Below are 18,158 nucleotides of genomic sequence, written 5' to 3' on the forward strand. Positions count from 1 at the left end.
AGGAAACCAGTGCCATCGAGGATTCTCCCTGAGTTCCCTGTGGCCAGCGTACAGTGTGGAAGGGCAGAGGGTGGAGGGATTTATGCTGTATTAAAGAGTTTGGACTTTTCCCCATAGGCCAGTGGCTTTCTGGTCATGCTCTGAATTGTCCTCAGCCATGTGAGGAAGGCGGGAAGCATTTGGTTGACCTCCGGGCCCCTCCCTGCACCCATTTCAGTCAGAGCAGCTCCACATTGATCTGTTAGCTGTATTGAGCTGCCATGTAAGATTTATTTTTTGAAAAGAGGTTGGGCTGATTCCTGCAGCAAGAAAATAATTTGAAATATACTTACATAGATGATTGAGAATCACTACAGGAGACTGATGTGAGGAGATCTGTGTTTTAAAAGATCACTCCAATGACAATGTAGATGATGAACTAGAAGCAGGGAGACAGGGAGAATTAATGAGAGTCTGAATTCATAGAGTAAGCTTAGAGATAGAGAGTAGGGGGCAGGTTTGTTTTTTGTTTTTGTTTTTGTTTTTTAACTTTTTTGTTGTATGGTATAGCATATATACAAAGCAAAGAAATAAAAAAGCAATAATTTTCAAAGCCGTCTTCAACAAGTGGTTACAGGACAGAACCCAGAATTTGTCATGTGCTACCATATGATCCTTTCATATTTTTCCTTCTAGCTGCTCCAGATAGAGGAGGCTAGAGAGCTTAAATACATTTTTATCATCACAATCTACTATTTTTCCTTCTTTTTTGTGAACAATAACATATATACAAAAAAGCTATAAATTTCAAAGCACAGCACCACAATTATTGTAGAACATATTTTGGACCTTGACATGGGTTACAGTTTCACAATTTTAGGTTTTTACTTCTAGCTGCTCTAAAATACTGGAGACTAAAAGAGATATCAATTTAATGATTCAGCATGCATATTCGTTTGTTAAATCCTGTCTTCTCTGTATAACTCCACCATCACCTTTGATATTTCCATCCTCTCTTTAGGGGTGTTTGGGCTATGGCATTTTTACATTTTCCATATTGGAAGGGTCTGTCACTAATGTGGTATAGGTAGATGGAACTATCTGATGTTCTGGAGAGGCTGGGCTAGGTTTCAGGACTTATCTAGACCAGGGACCCATCTGGAGGTTGTCAGTTTCTGGAAAGTTACTCTAGTGCCTGGAACCCTTGTGGAATCTTATATATTTCCCTAGGTGTTCTTTAGGATTGGCTGGAATGGCCCTGGTTGGGGGTTGGCAGGTTATGATAGGTAGCAAAGTCTACCTGAAGCTTGCATAAGAGCAACCTCCAGAGTAACTTCTCGACTCTACTTGAACTCTTTCTGCCACTGATACTTTATTAATTATACTTCTTTCCCCCCTTTTGATCAGGATGTAATTGTTGATCCCATGGTGCCAGGTCTGAATTCATCCCTGGGAGTCATCTCCCATGTCACCAGGGAGACTTTAACCCCTGCATGTCATGGGGACAAGTTTTTACAAAGCAGCATATATAGGCCATAGAAAATGAGAGGACTAAGGAACAGGGAGAAAAGTCTAGTATAGTACTCTGGTTTCAGGATGATGGGAACTAGGTAAATGGTGTACCATGGACAAGATAGGGCATTGCAGAGGTTTACAGATGTGTTGGGGCAGGGTTTGGAGGCTGATGAGTTTCCTTTCGTGAGTATTTACTTTGAGGTGCTGGTGGTACAGGCAAATGGAAATGCCTACTTGGCAGTTGGTTTGTGCCTGAGGAGCATCAACCAGGCTAGAGGCATATAGACTTAGATGCTAATGGAAGCTGATCAAGGTCAGAGGCATACCCACCTAGATGCAGGGTGAGAAGGAAAGGGAGAGACAGCTCCGAGAGTTACAGTGATTTACTTCTCCAAACCATAGCATATCTAATAAAATAATGTTTTCATTTTACCTTTCAAAAGCTAAGAATATACCTTATAAGGGAATTTATGCTAGATTGTGCCAGACAAATTAACCCCATGAGATGCTTGAGAACAAAGTGAGAGGAATGTAGCAGACCAAAATGCAACCGATATCAAAAACTGAGAAAAGAATTCCTAATTTTATGAATTGTGCTTCTATTTACATTTTCATTCTTATAGCTGTTTAAGTTAAAAATTTGCCATGACAATTCCTAAAATTAGTCTTTTTTTTTCTTTCACGAGGCTTTTCATATCAGAAATCTTGAGTTAACCAACATTCCATGCATGTCCACTTCTGATCAAGGAAAGTTTAAGTTAAATAGGCTTAAACATAGAATTTCAAAGAGAACAATAGTAGCTGATATGCTAATTATTCAAATTATTCTCCCTCTGTTGATATTAACGTGTATTTATTCTTTATGCCTATCTAAGAATGCAGTCTTTTTTTTTTCCGTGAAGATTAAAGGGCTGTTTAGATGCAGTGTGCATTCTTTGTTATAGAATATGACTTTCTTAATGAAGAGGGTAATTTTAATAAACCTAATTAATGAATAATTTTAATAAGTAAAGTAGTTATTCAGTTTGGAGTAAGAGATTAATGGGTTCTGCATTTAGCAGGTATTTGCATGCTCGTGGTGACACTGTCAGAAGGGAGGGAGGAGAAAGAGAGGAGGGAGCACAGGCAGGCTGTGAGGGCAGGCTCTAACTAGACCAGACTGTTCAACTGTATTTGCTTTTATCCACTCTCACTCCAAAAAGGATTTGAGGAGAGCGTGTCCTTTTCTGTCTTATGTGGACTCCAGGCAACCAGGTCTCCAGTCTTTTTTCCCTTCTGATCTGACCAAACCCCGTTTCCTATGTAGCTAAGCCTCATTTCTGTCATCACCTTAGGTTTTTCTGCTTCTACCTTCACAGTCTGCTCCCACCACACCCTGAAGTTGACCTACTTCTGGCCACCAGCCTTTGCTGTCAGACTTTGCTTAGGCGAGCTTCAGCTTTCCAGACTGCATAGTTCCCTCCAGGCTCCACAGGACCTGGCCATTGACATCTGTCATTTCCTAGCTCTCCCAGGCCTTCATCTGGGGAACCCACCCCACCCCCACCCCAGCCTCCCTTCTTTAAATGGGGGCTTCACCATTGAAGAAACTCACACCAATGAGAAGGAGAAAACATTTTAATTGTCTGAAGCTTTAAGCCGACTTTGAGTCTCTCCTAATCTTAAAAATATGTGTTTAGAGTAACAGAGACAAAAGTGACTTGAGAAAATGTAAGCCCACTTCAGTGACACTTTAACATGGTTAAGAAAATTGACTGTCAGGTTTGATCAGTGTTGTTGAAATGAACGACCATCGTTCCCAGAGTGGCTGGAATCAAATTGTCACCCAGCAGGAGTGGTTTTAATGACTAAAGAATCTAGTAACCACAAAAAGCAACTGAGCTCAATGCATTGCTGACCTTCTACACTGCATCTCTTTTCTGTCTTTCAGGCACAACATGTTTGATTGCTCTGCTGTCAGATAAAGACCTCACCGTGGCCAATGTGGGTGACTCACGTGGGGTCCTGTGTGACAAGGATGGGAACGCCATTCCTTTGTCTCATGATCACAAGCCTTACCAACTGAAGGAGCGAAAGAGAATAAAGAGAGCTGGTGAGCCTGTGAGCGCCTCTTACTGGTGGACAAGACAGCTTGCTCAAGGAGCTCCAGGGGGTTCAAATGTTCGGTTACCCAATCATTAATATATCAGTACAGAGGCTGCTGTTGAAGTGGCTGAGACTTTGTAAGATTTCCTATCAAATAAATGGCCACTGATTTTGCCTTTCTTCATGGCCAAACATTCCAAAAGGGCCAAAGAAGCCCTTCTCAAGTTTGAAAGCTAAGATCATTGGGCCGATGCCCCATCCTATTCTCATCTCTTGCCATGTCACCCTTCCCTGCAGCCACACAAAACTACTAACCATTCCACAACAGAATCTTGCTTTCTGATGTGCCTTTGCAGGTGCTATTCCCACTGTCCAGTGGCTAACAGTTATTTGGCCTTCAGTTTAAGGATGTCAGTGGAGGCTTCCCTTCCATACTGTGCCAAATGTTCCCACATTCTGGGTTAGAGCCCCTTCACTGTCTTTCCCGAGCAGACTGTGTGGCCTCTTCTGTCACCTTTCACAATGTATGCTCATTCCTGACTCTCTTATCTGTCTTGCCTTCCTGACTGTGTGCTGTTTGAGGGCAGAAACTAGGTCCTGTTCATCTGTTATACCCCCATCACCCAGCACAGTGCCTCGACTGAGTAAACCTTTCATAGAAAGGTGCCTTACTCATTTATTCAATATTCTAGGGGCTGGAGATACAGCAATCCTGCCCATGAACCCCACCCTGCACCCAACCCCCCCCCCCCAAAAGATACTCGTGAAACTTACATTCTGGAGTTGGGGAGGCAGGGCAAATAGTCATAACATAAAAAATAAGCAAATTATATAGTATGTTAGAAGGTGTTAAATGCTATGGAAAGACATACGGCAGGTAAGGGGATGGGGAATGGCAAGGAGCTGCAATTTTAAATAGGGGGTGATCAGTGTCAGCCTCACTAAGACGGTGACATTTGGGCAAAGAATTGAAGAAGGATTTGCATTTGATTATTACATTTTCATAATTAAATTTGTTGGAGAATTCCTTCATACCTGTGCAAGGGAGGAATTTTTTTTTCTCCCGAGATTAACAACTGCAGCATGTAGGCTGAGCATGGTATGCAAGGCAGCAGGTCTGACAGCTAGAGGGGAATAAGTATGCTACATCTCTGGCTAGGATCGGCCCCCGCTGTCTGGGTTAATCTACAGGTTGACTCTCAATCTCTACAGGTCAGGTTCTGCCCAGAACCTAATCAACATTTGAGCTCTCGCAGGAGGAAACTGTACCGTTGGATCAAAAAATGTTGAATTTTATTATAACCCCCTGCTTCAGTGAATGCTTGAAATGCAGAATAATTTTTAATGAAAGCTTTAGTCAGGTTTGCTGTTGATGGGATGGAACAAATGGTGTTCAGGAGCCTCTACCAAGCTTTGATGAGCTCCAGACAGTATGAGTAAAATACTGCACTATCTACATACACATAACAGCCTGCTGTGACCCGGAATTTAAGAAGCAGCCCACTCTCTCGTGTGAACACAGACGGGGATGTGCACACGACACATCTGAAAATGTCATCTTAGCACCCAGTGCCCTCTTCTGAAATGTCACTCACACTTTATCCTCCCTCTCCTCGGCCACACACACACCATCTCTCCCCACACCACACCCATGCACTGGTTCTTTATAGAAGCAAATTTGGACTCTGTCTCTAAGGAGGTTAGGCTAACCTGCTGTGTTCTTTTATGTCATTTGGTCAAAGGTATGTTTTGTAGCATGACTTAAGGGACAATTATTGATTTTACCCTCTTCCTGTGTATTTTCTCTGACCCAGCCCTTCCTTCTGGACCTCTTTCCCCCTCCTGCTTAGCATGACAGTAAGTGGAACAGGTCTGGGCCAAATCCATGTTGATTTGTCTTCACTCCCTACAGTGGTTCCAACAACAACCACAGCAGTAATATCAGCTGCTATTTATCGTGTGCTCACTGTGTGCCGGGCACCAAGCCTTGCACTTTATACATAGTTCTCTTTACCTTATGAAGTCAGTGGCTTTACCCTCATTTTACAACCAAGAACTTGAGCCTCACAAAAGACTGAGTTGCCTGCCCAACTCAACACAGCTAGTGGAGGGTGAGACCAAATTGAAACCCAGTTCTGTACAACTCAAGTGCTTATGCTCTTGCCTGCTTGTACTTAATGGTATGTTCTCACTACATGTCTGTCCATGGAAATCCTATTCGTTATTCAAGACCCAGATTTAATCTCCCTCTGATCCCTGATCATCAAAACCAGAAGTCATCCCTTCCGTCCTCCATCTGCCTACAGCATTGAGCAGGTATTAGTCTCCCTCTGCAAGAATACAGCTTTTTGCTTGGCTGTTAATACATGGAGCTTATCTCTCCTGCCCGACTGTCTATTTCTTTAGAGAAGGGTCTGGATCTTATGTAATTTCATATTCATTGCCCTGTACCAAGTAGCTATTTAATAAATATCTGATAAATGATATGTGAATCAACAAAGTTCTATCCCCCTTAAAGAAATAACAATAATAGGTAATATCACTGAGTGTATATAATGCTTAAATATTGTGCTAAGTGATTCATATGGCATAACTCCTTTATTTCTACAACAACCCAGTGAAATGGGGACTGTTTTACAGCCATGAAAACCAAGGATCAGAGAGATCATTTCTTATCCATGGTCACACATAGCTAGAAATGACAGAACCAGGAATCAAATCCAAGCAGTTCCCTGAGTCTGAGCCTTTAACCATGTTGCCAAAATGTGCTTTTCTTTAATTCTGACCTTATTCGGGGGATTGTTTTGAAATCTAGATAGGCACACCAAACAATGCCTTCAGGCCAACCCGTGTCTTGCAGTGGATGTCTCTGATGCTTATCCTCCTGCCTTTTCAGCATTCTTTTGCCTACTCTTATAGCATCCTCGTGCTCCCTAGAGCCACCCTTCCTCTGCCAATCACTGAGCTACCAAGGTGTTGAGAAATTAAAACTGATGCCCTCCCCCATACTCATTCCCAACCCATAGCTTCTTATTTATATATTCTTGAATGCCTTCAGGATGAAAGATGAGAGCATGGGGATCTACAGAAAGAGTGTCAAACCCCAAACTACGCAAACGCTCCACAGAATTGGCAGTGGTGGTAGAGGAAACTACCCGTGGCCCCAGCTTATGCCCAGTAGGTCAGCCTGACAGGTATGCACCCAGACTGGACCAGGTGCTGAGATGTCAGCCAGTCAAGCTAACGGATGCGTTCTCTCCTTGCAGGTGGTTTCATCAGTTTTAATGGCTCCTGGAGAGTCCAGGGGATCTTGGCCATGTCTCGGTCCCTAGGGGATTATCCACTGAAAAATCTCAACGTGGTCATCCCTGATCCAGATATCCTGACCTTTGACCTGGACAAGCTCCAGCCTGAGTTCATGATCTTGGCCTCAGATGGCCTCTGGGATGCTTTCAGCAATGAAGAAGCTGTTCGATTCATCAAGGAGCGCTTGGATGAACCTCACTTTGGAGCCAAAAGCATAGTTTTACAGTCATTTTACAGAGGCTGCCCTGACAACATAACAGTCATGGTGGTAAAATTCAGGAATAGCAACAAAGCAGAAGAGCAGTGAACCCTTCTGGGGCCTCAGCTGTCTTAGACTAAAGGACTTGCAACACACTGGTCTCTTTTAACGTAGTGAAGGGTGTGGGTGTTATAATTAGGATCATCCATCCCAGACATGGCTATACCCCTCCCTGGTGGTCTTAGGTCTATATTCGGTGATGAACAGAGAATACTCTTGGCCAATGTATTTGAGAGGCTGGAAAATGTTTTTTTCATGTGTTCTGAATCTTTTCACCCGATGTGCAAAATATATAAATAGATAGCTGTAGATTCACATGTACCAAGTGAACAGCATATGTGCCATATATTCTCCCTTTTAAGATTCTTTTTTAGGTCGCTTTCAGGGCTCCCCTGACATCAGCCTTTGTGTCCTCTCTTTGGCGCTGTGGGCAGGGCAGGCCTCCCAAGTGCTGTGGGAAGCAGCCCCAGCGGGACCTGTGAGTCTGTGGCTGTGGGCAACAACCTCTCTGCCAAGAGCTAGCGTTTGTCCTGCCAATAACTGTCTCGTCCTCCTGAGCCCAGTTGTTCTGCTCCCAGAAGCAGATTTGGAATGGCTTATTATTTTCCTTGGCTGCTCTTGGAGAGTGAGTGGAGTGGGGAGGATGAGGGATCAGTGGCAGCTGCCTTCATAGCAAAAAATACCCTTCTCCTTTGCCCCTTTTGTTAGTTAAATAGACTTTGTGTGCCACCTGACCAGCCTTTGTGCAGTTTATCCTAATCGTGCATGACCTTAGTAACCTTTTGCTTACACCTTGCCTGATGTAGTGGGCAGCTGTTAAACTTCATCCCAAACACTACCAATTTTCCTCTTATATTACCAAGAAACCATATTGGGGGAAGTGTGAAAGAGCAAGTCACAATGCTGGTACTCAACCATAATTCTTTCTGTCCTTAAGGATAGATAGAGGAAAACAGTATGGAAGGAGTCACAGTGCCCCTTGGGAAGTCTGCTGTTTGCACTGGGAGAGAAAGGAGTGTGCTGGTAAGGTTACCACCCTGAATGGAACTCCAGCTGCCAGTCTTCGTACGTTTCATTCCCCCCCCCGCCCCCATCCTAGTAGCTTTCAAGTACCTTTCAAGCAGTGTTCTGAGAAGCAGCAGTCTAGAAGCATGCCCTCCTCCCCACCTGTCAGTATTCTTTGAAGTTGGGTACAGAGTTCCCAGCCATAGTTTGGAATTCGGTGGTAAACAACTGGGATGTGCTTTTCCTTTGCAATGGGAAGGCAGCAGTGTTTAATATTTGGTTGCAAATTACACCGGGTAGCTTTCCCCATGCAAATGCAGGCCTGTCTCATGTATCCTGACCAGGAGACAGCAAAGGGACACCTGGGGCCCTGAATGCAGTGTCCAACCCAGCTAGCTGACTGGGAGTTCAAGTGAAATCATATTGATCAATGGTCCAGGTTATTTTGGGACCAGGCTTGCTGCTCTCCATTTCCTGTCACCAAAGTCTTGTCTCCAGCTTCAGTATTTTAGAAGTTAATTTATAGAAAATACTGGATCATCCTGTTTGCCTGACTGACGCAACTCAAACAGCCAAATAAGATTTTCTTTGCATCCCTACCCTTCGTGTCTGAAAAGGCAGGGTATCAGTTGTGTGTTGTTCTTTCTAAGTAGGCATTTGTCAACAACTTCTCACAGGCCCAGTTCACTCCCCTTCCCCTGTCCCCCATTTAGTTGTGGAGTTTTCCTGAAGCAGATTCCTGGAGAAGATCTGGGATGATGAAAATCCCTGTGGCTGTAAAAGACTACGGTCTGCCTTAATTCCTCTGAACACTTACCTTCATTGACTGCAGTGAGAATAATAGTTTCCCAAGAGCTCTGCTTACTTTTGGACACTGTGTTTTCCAGCATTAGTATTAGAATCTTGGTTATTTCTTTAGCCATAGAATGTTGTAGTACAAAATATCTGCCACCATTTTAGATTAAAGTGTTTGCCTTTTGAGAGACACTGAACGTTGGATATGTATGCTTGGGGAGGGAAGCGGGGAATAGCATATGGGAAATAAATGCTGGTTGTGATCAGTGATGGGACACATCAGGCCAGGTGGCCTGAATTTGCTTGGAGATTTAAGATGTCCTGACTCTGGAGTGTTACCAAAGCCTGCATCTAACTGAAATTCATGAATAATTGGTTTCAACATTATCACAGTACATAGTCACTTTTTTATTTTTAACCTAACACCAAAATGCATAATAACAAAGGAAAATCATTTTTAATTCAATGATCATTTTAATTGTCTAAAATGAAAATAGTAACATTTTGGTGAGGATGAAAAAGAAAAGCTTCTAAATTAGTAAATTAGTGATTACCCTGTAAAATTTCATAATAAATGGTGCTGAGTGTAGGAATTGCATAACTTTCCCTCTAGTTGAGATTCACAAATCATCGTTGAAATTTTGCTTTGTAGAATTAATTCATGCCTGACTTTGACCAAATGGTGTGTGTGATTCCACACTCTCTTTTTGCCTCTTCACATCCTTCCCCTCCCCTCCTTGGCTTGTAGATTTTTAAAAGATAGCAGTTCTTGGCAATACAGTAGCATTTTGATTAACAGTTAATCTAAAATGAGTGTTTTGTTCCCTTCCTATGTGTCCTCTTGATAGTTCTTCTTTCCTGATGCTTTCCCAGCTTGGCAGGTCTGCAGACAGACTCCTGGGATGCCCAGTGGCACACTGGCTGCTCCCCTTCTCTAGAGGTCAGGGAAGATTGAATCTAGCCATTAGGCAAATTTATTTGAGAAGTTTGGAGGTGAAGTTTCCCTAAACAGCACTGCCAAAGCCTTGGAATTGTCACCTGAGGCTGCCTAAACTTCCTGGCCCAAGTTCGCATTGCCAGTAGTACCCATGGTGCCACATTTGAAGATGGTTTTATAGTCTTCTAGAAAGGAAGCTGGGAACTACCTCATGCTTCTGAGCCCCCAGCAAGATGCCAAGCCCTGGTCCTTATTAATGCTCTGCTCTGCTGCTGCTCCTCTGGCAATTTGTACTCTTAAAATGGGTTGAGATTGGGGCAGGGAAATTTTTTTTTAAATTCATTGTATTGCAATTCTTTAATCAAAGAAATAAACAATACTTATATAAGAAACTCCAAAGCCAGTCCCCAAAACCTGCATTAATTTTATATGACCAACTTGCCCAAGACACTTGACTCTGAAGTCACTCTTTTCATACAACATGACTGTGTGGAATAAGCACACATTAATGGTAACCAGCAGCTCCATTCTATTCCTTGATGTGGATTAAAGGGATTGGCGTCTTGAATTTTGTGTGTGTAATAAGAGTATTACAGGGAGTATTGTGAAGAGGCATGTACAAGTTAGATAATTTACAACAGGCTTTGTTTAATACAATTACCTAGTTTTAAGTATAAAACCTTGGTTTCAACCCACATACATTTTGTACAAATGGGAAACAGGATTAAATTTAAATGACAGCAATGACATCATTGTTTCAATTCAACCCAAAGTGATTCTAGGAAATTGATTATTCTGTTTGAATGGATCACTGGGAATCTGGCAATGCATGAGGGATTCAAAAAGGAAGTGATCACTTTTTCCATTGCCAGGTATACCTTGACTTTCCTGATTCTTTCCCCCGAATACTTTCCAGATCATCTAACTCTCTTACAACTATGTCCAGCTCAGAAGATTTAGGTTTAGAAAGAGCAACATTTTATTGTTCATTTGAAAGTATAAACATAATACTTTGAGATTTTATTTTCTGATGATTTCAGAAATACCTTTTTTCTTCCTTTTGGCCTATCATTAGACTTTCCTTAATATTACCATGCACCCACCCACCCCATCCCCACCGCCCCAAATTGCCTTAGCATACCACACCAGCATTCCTGAGCCAGCTCTGGAGAAATGACATGACTGTTAGATACCACATCGGAGCCTGTTTAATTGCCTCTGTTTTAAATCATTGATATCTAGATGTCTGTGCAGGAGTAATAGAATCCAGGGGTCCACAGAACACAAGTTCCAAAGATGCTCTTCCAAATATAGGGTTCTGGGGCCAAATGAGTTTGGGAAACATACTGTCTTGGAAAGGTAGTGCATATAAGCACATGAAAAGCTCTGACTTAAATGTCCTACAGGAGTAGGGGTGGAGGAGCACACTACCTGTGTAACTTCAGTTAGCCCAGGGTTTCCCCAATTACTCTGACAACAGAACCCTTTTTTTTTTTAGTAATATCTAGTAACATTCCAAAGAGCTAGTATAGTGTTCCACAGAACCCACTTTCAGATATTCTGGTATATCAAAGTATTGCTGTTTTTCATTCACCGTGACTCATAGTAGTAGCAGTACAGCTTGCCATTTAGAAGCATTAATCCTTTCATATAAAGAGCTGACTCATTCATAAAAGCAATGTTAAGAAAGAGTAAGACTTACTATGACTAATAACAACCTCACATTGAGAACGAAAGTTCATGTGAAATAGCAGAATCCCATTAAACATATTTGAACCTCTAAACATCATCTCCCTCGGTAACATGAATAGCAAACAAGAGCTAGGCATTTCTCAAATTCATTACAAGAATTTTCAGTTGCTTTTTTTTTTTTTTGAGTTATTTTTGCTTTGGAGATTGAATCGAAATAAATATTTTTAAATGTCATCACTATGTAATAGTTCAAAAATATTTTAATAGAAAAAGAAAAAGGCATCTTTGGTTTTAATTTTTAAAATTTTAACAGGTTTTTAAAATTAGTTCTCTATTGTGTAATAATGGAAATATAAAATATTAACACTTGACTCTCTTTGTTCTCTCCAGATTCAGTGAAATTATTTACAATCAATTAGAACTCATACATTCTAAAATTTCTTTCCCATGTCATCCCACCTTTCACATTTTATGTATATAGTTAAATTTAGGAAATTATCTTCTTCCTAAAATGTAAAGTTTGACTGTAGCTCTGTAATTATCACTCTCAACCTGGGTAATGTGTTTGGGAAAATAAGAGAGATAATCCTGAAAGATGGATGAAACAAATCTCGTTTAAAACATGGTACACAGAGCAGGGCCATGGTGGCTCAGCAGGCAGAGTTCTCGCCTGCCATGCCAGAGACCTGGGTTCAACTCCTGGTGCCTGCCCATGAAAAAAAAAGGTATACAATGAATTTAAAGTTATTAATTTAAAATTATAGCCAATATTTAGAAACACACTTCTTTATTCAAAAGAATTTTAAAAAATAAGTAAAACAGCAGAGTTTGGAAGATAGGGGACAGTTAATACCATGAGGCTTCCATTAGATATGTGTGTATAAACATTCTCTCATATGTAAACTTTTTTGCCAATTCTTGGTAATGTTAATGCTCTGTCCATTACTTTTTATTTTTACCACTGTTAAGCTACAAACTGTTAAACCAAGGGTTGATTATGATAAGTCTTATGTGTTTAGCAATAGCCACCCCTTCATATGTACAATCTCTTTAATAAATCCAAGTTAAATACTTTGAGGACAGCATGTAGTAACCATTCATTTTACCAAATCACCATAAGGCATTCTCACACTTCAAATTTCCACCAAAAAGCAAGCATGCAGCAAAAGTATAGATTATATTTAGAGATGTAGATCCATGTGTTCTGGAAGTCCTGTAATCTGACATTAATTAACCCCCAAATCCCATCTGACATTTACCTAATCCAAATGAATCTTGAAATCCCCCAAGAGCCAGCATCCCTAGCTCTGAACACAAGCAGATTGTGTGAATGGGTCTGGTCGTTGATTGTGGGGAGTGGGGCTGAGGGGTGCAGGGCGATCTGCCTGGGTCACCGGCCTCTGTAGGAGAGGGAATGTGTACCAACCACATACTCTTCAATCACCCTTTACCATAAGCCAATTCAGAAATTAAATGTGGTATTATACAATATCTAAAAACATTTATATTTTAATAATGATTTAAAATGTGTTTATGCAGGAGCAAAGGTAGTAAGGATTAATAGTCAGTGAATTGGGGGGAAAAAACTTTAGATTATCCAAGCATTAAAAATATAAAAAGTAGGCTATCAAAAATTTGGATTATCAAACTCTTACGATGTATAGGTTATATTTAACAGCAATTTCTTATACCTGCACGTGAATCTGGGGAAGGCTGCTGTTCCCACTTTGACCTACTCAAATAACAGGCTTTGTTCATGTGTTAATGAAGACAGAATTTTAAAGCCCCCTTTTTATAGGACTGAGGCACAAATGGAATCACGTTTAAGAAAATAGTTTGGAATATTTTAATGAAATACTGAAAAATTAGTTTCCAATGTGGTCTAAATCAGAATGTAAAAAAAAAAAAAAAAAATTAAGAACATATGAAAGGTAACATCAAAAGAATATAAAAGGGCCTGGCCATGGTGGCTCAGCAGGTAGAGTTCTTGCCTGCCATTGCAGAGACCTGAGTTTAATTCCCAGTGCCAGCCCATGCAAAAACAAAAAAAGAACATAAAAGGAAATAAATTAAGAAAAGAAGCCCTTATATTTATTATCATGAATCAGGCTCCCTGATATTTGTGTTGAAATGATACTGAAGTAAGAAAATGTAACATTCTTAGCTATTTGTGGTTAGTAAAATTACATTCCTTATTCCACTTTTCCCAATGAAAATGGATAAATGTGGACTTATATATTGCTTTCCTAAATCCCTTGGACTGTCCTAAGTTATTTTGTCCACTGTTGTTCACAAATCCTGGATGTGACTTTACCTTGAATTCTTAGAAATTTTGCATCTTTTAGGAAGAAATATCCATTAAAAAAAAATTTTAAGAGATAAGATAGGCTTAATTATAGACCTTCCATTTTGGTGTCCAAATAAAACTGAAGTCAGATAAACATAGTCACAGCTAAAACTGAGAGAGAATTTTAACATACTTATAATTTTCCAAATGCCAACATGAATACCAGTGAGTACTCAATTTAAAACAGGCGATTTCACAAAAACAAACTACAGAGCGATTTAATGTTTTTGCTTCTTAGGGAGTTTTCTAATCCATTTAATGCAAAAGGTCATGTTTGCTCATATAACTTTTTAAAAAAAACTAATCCTGTAAAAATGATGTATTAGACATCTCTAAGCCAAGAGAATATGTCTCTTGAATACACTTTAAATTCCCATCTGTCTTAGCATATCTAAGGACAAATGGTGACTGCTTTTTTGAGTAATGAAAAGGTATAAACCCTGCTGGGTGTGGAAAGCCTAGAACCATGGAACATTAGGCAAGAATGCTCCCTTTAGTCAGGCTTCAAGACTATAACCAAACCGTCTTTATGTATCTCTATTTATTTATTATATTTATTATCTTTTTATCTCAGGCACATATTCAAAAAATGGGATAATAGATACAAAAATGGAGAAAACCCATAACTTTTGCTTCTATTCTAGAAAGTAGTTTGCCCTTCTTAATTTATGTGAAATGCATGTTTACATTGAAACATTGCTATCAACTAAATTTTTTTCAGTTTATATTTCAGTTCAGATGACAGAGTTGTAATCTATTGAGTAAAGATTCAACATTCCCATGGGCAGTCAAGGAAAAAGTAAACAAAAGCAAAGAAGGTTAAGCAAGCTCAGAAAAATGATGATTCTCTTTTCCACACAAGCCTGGAACATAGTAATTAAACAATTTCAAATACTCTAACATGAACTATGCCCACATACATTGTTCCTATATACAAAATGTACAAGGTGTTTTTTTAAATTACAAGCTTCATTGCATTTATAACAGATTGATCCTACCCAAGAACAGATTGACTTGGGAAAGTCCCTTTTTCCTATAAGCCTGCTTGCATATTTTATTCTCTCTTTATTAAAAAAAACTTTCAGAGCATTTACCACCTGCCATCCACTGACTGCCCTAAGCCCAGGTGGTGGGCACACAGGCTTTGTCCCTGCCATATTGGCACACAGAAGCCCAGTGGGGGCCTCACAGATATTATAACAGTATTGGCTGAATGGGTGAGGATTGTCATCCCTCATAATTTCCTCCAGTGGGTTTAGATTTGTGAGAACAGGGCAAAATTAGGGTAATTCTTCACGTACTAGACAGTGAGTAGTGAGAGATTAGGAATAACTTGCCCATACCCAAGCAAACTGATCAGCTGAACACTCTATATTACTAGGTCACTTGTAATATGTAGAATGGAGAGGGGAGGGGAGACGTGGAGGCCCCGGGAAGGAAGGCAGAGGCAGTGACTGTCCCGTTGGGGAGGGCGGGGGACACCTCGGGAGGGCTTCCCCCAGAGGACCAGCAGCTGGTGTGCAAAACCAGCTGGTCTCTCTTCAGGACCCTTCCAGAGAGGTAACCACACAAAAGGAGAATAGGGAAGATTGAGAACATCTCTCCACAGCTATTTTTAATTTTCTTCCCAAAAGATTATATAGTATAGCAACCTCGTGCCCTAAAAGAGAACCCAGAACCAAGAGTGTTTATCATCAGTATTCCTGAGTATGTAAATTTGTGACTCCATTATATAGAAAATTAACATGTTTCAGGAACACAAGTATTTCTTGATTTCATACATGAACAGAAGACCTAATGCCAGATTTTTTAAACCATAAATTTGGTCTCCATAGTTACTTTACACGTCCCAGTGACTAGACATGGAATTTAAGTTCTGTATTTTGAATTGAAATAGGAAGATCTATTTTCTATATGGCAAAGCAAAACTAAATACCAGACTTTAATTTTTAACCACAGGAGCTACTATTTTCTAAATTCTTCATCTGCCTGGTCATCTTCCCAGACCTCTCGGCCTGTTTATGCCAAGAGCTTTTATATCCAAGTAATAGTTGTTATTACTGAATTATGTTAAGAAATGTATTCAGTGCATCATTGTGATGGAAGTGGCTTTTGTTGTTGTTTTGTTTTTAATGATGAGAATATACAAAATTAAATTCCAGTTGTCAAGCCAATTTCTCATTTGGTAAGATGAAAACCTTATGTGGAGCCCATTATTAAAGAAGGGAAGCAGGGAAGAAAAGAATAGGGGAGAGAGAAAAAAAGAGAAAGGAAAAAATTTGAGTAGTGTTGTGTCAAAAGTTGTGAGCTCTTACCCTGCTGAATCTTGAAACAGTGACTTTGTATAAGCTTTTATTTATATCAGTTTCAACCTCACAGATTTTTTCTATTTGCATTTTCTTGCTATTTTAAAACTCAATTAAAAAAAGATATTGGGATCCATTATTTATTAGACAGTGCTTTCTTTTAGGAATCTTTGAATGGTTTTTAACAATTAAATCACAGGGCAAGATAACTCTACTCAAATCAATCAGTCTTTCTGGCAAGTTAGTCCCTGAAAACTACCCGTGATAAATAAACACAACAAAACCTTGGTAAAATCTTATTACTTTGGTACTCTTCAGAGGTTTTTATACCTACTGTTCTATATTTGTCTCTAAGAGACATTTGCAAACAAAGTTAAAATGTCAATTTGTTGTAGCATTAACTATAGTAGAGCTCAGAGTAGGTGGCAGTGCACGGTCACTCAAGATGCATGGTGTGTCCTTCAGGTCCCTTCAGTATGTGCTAGGGGTAGATTTAGCTTTGTAGAGACTAATGTGTTCATGCAATCACTGATTCTGTGTTGTATACAAAATGAACGGCTAAAAATTCACCCTTGATGGCAAGATTGAAACAAAAATAAACACATTAATGTTATTGGACTTTATATATGGGACTGCTGCTATTCTTTTCTTTTGGTTGAACTCATCTTCCATTCTAAGGTCTATTCTGGAATTTTACAATTTCTCCATACCTTTGGGTTGGCTGTTAAGTTGGGATTCTATGTATTTCTGCACAGAACCAATTCACAGGCAGGGGACAAGACCAAAGTATAACAGAAGTATGAGATTTGACATATTGAGACTTTGGGTGTTTTCATTTGGAACAGGCTGTGGTTTGAAACAGCATAATTTTTAAAATGTGTACAAATGTATACAACAAAAAATTTATTAACATATCACAATCTTCAGCCAGTTTTATACCTCATCAGCCTCATCAGCAAAGTTTACATGGTATTAGGTAATAAGGGTTAGATTAGCTATACATCCATGCAGACTCCAGCAACATGGCATAACACACCTCTGAGAAAAGTGTTCAGAACAGAATATCCATCTGAAAGCTATTCACGAGATAAAGGAAGGAACTGGGAAATTTGGAGACATTCGAATTCAAGCTGTCTCCAAATATATATACACATGAACATGTAATATTATTCTTAGGTACTCTAAAGAGGAAAAGGTCTGCAACCCTCATAAGGAACAATAAAAATCAATCACCAATTGCTGGATTTGGAATTGGGTATAACAAAGCAGGAAAATGTGACCTTGGGTTATTTTTCTCCTTTTTGTTAAAAAATAAAATTTGATAGCCAGGATGTAAAATGCAGCCAACAAATTCCGGTCTTCCAGGCTTTTCTCTGGGTAAAAACTCTAACATAGAAAACAGGGGTGTGACTAAAGGTTTCAGGATGGGTGTTTCCTACCAGATTATGGGCTTTTCCAACACTAGCCTCATAACCAAAGAATCAGAGATCAAGAGCCACACAGATCCCATCTTCACATAAACGATAGGTTATCCTATTCTCTCCCTCCCTACTTCTGTTTAATTTTAGATACATAATAGTGACAGTTTACTTGTTGTGGTTTTGTTTGTTTGTTTTTAGGTAGCAGCAGACCCTCATTGCTTAAGCACAAAGGGGACTTTAATATAATGATTTTAGTGGTGCCTCATGGAATCCAAGGGCAACTGTAAGAATTTTAACGGGGCCTCAGGAATAACTCACACCAAAGACTCAAAAATTATTAAGGATTCGGCAGGTAGTCCTTTTCTGGCCATGGTGGAATAACTGGTATTGGACGAGGTAATTCACTGTAAGCAACTATAAAACTGGACAGAATATCTTAGGCAACTGTTTTCAGGCATTGGGCAACAGACAGTACAAGGTAACAATCCCTGAAAGAGATGGAAATCACCAA

The 18,158-nt window shown here is 39.9% G+C and overlaps 1 protein-coding gene across 10 annotated transcripts in view; it reads left to right on the forward strand.

Annotated features, from left to right (window-relative positions):
* The window catches only part of PPM1L (protein phosphatase, Mg2+/Mn2+ dependent 1L), a 398,542-nt gene extending 381,693 nt beyond the window's left edge, over positions 1-16,849 (forward strand). For all 10 annotated transcript variants that reach the window (XM_077160934.1, XM_077160931.1, XM_077160928.1 and 7 more), the window contains 2 exons: positions 3,425-3,586; positions 6,846-16,849. In XM_077160934.1, the coding sequence (XP_077017049.1) occupies positions 3,425-3,586; positions 6,846-7,192 (509 nt within the window). In that variant the 3' untranslated portion in view covers positions 7,193-16,849. The remainder of the gene's footprint in view (positions 1-3,424; positions 3,587-6,845) is intronic.
* Positions 16,850-18,158: the final 1,309 nt, after the last annotated feature.

Source organism: Tamandua tetradactyla, chromosome 5 (assembly GCF_023851605.1).
Source record: "Tamandua tetradactyla isolate mTamTet1 chromosome 5, mTamTet1.pri, whole genome shotgun sequence".
Lineage (NCBI taxonomy): Eukaryota > Metazoa > Chordata > Mammalia > Pilosa > Myrmecophagidae > Tamandua > Tamandua tetradactyla.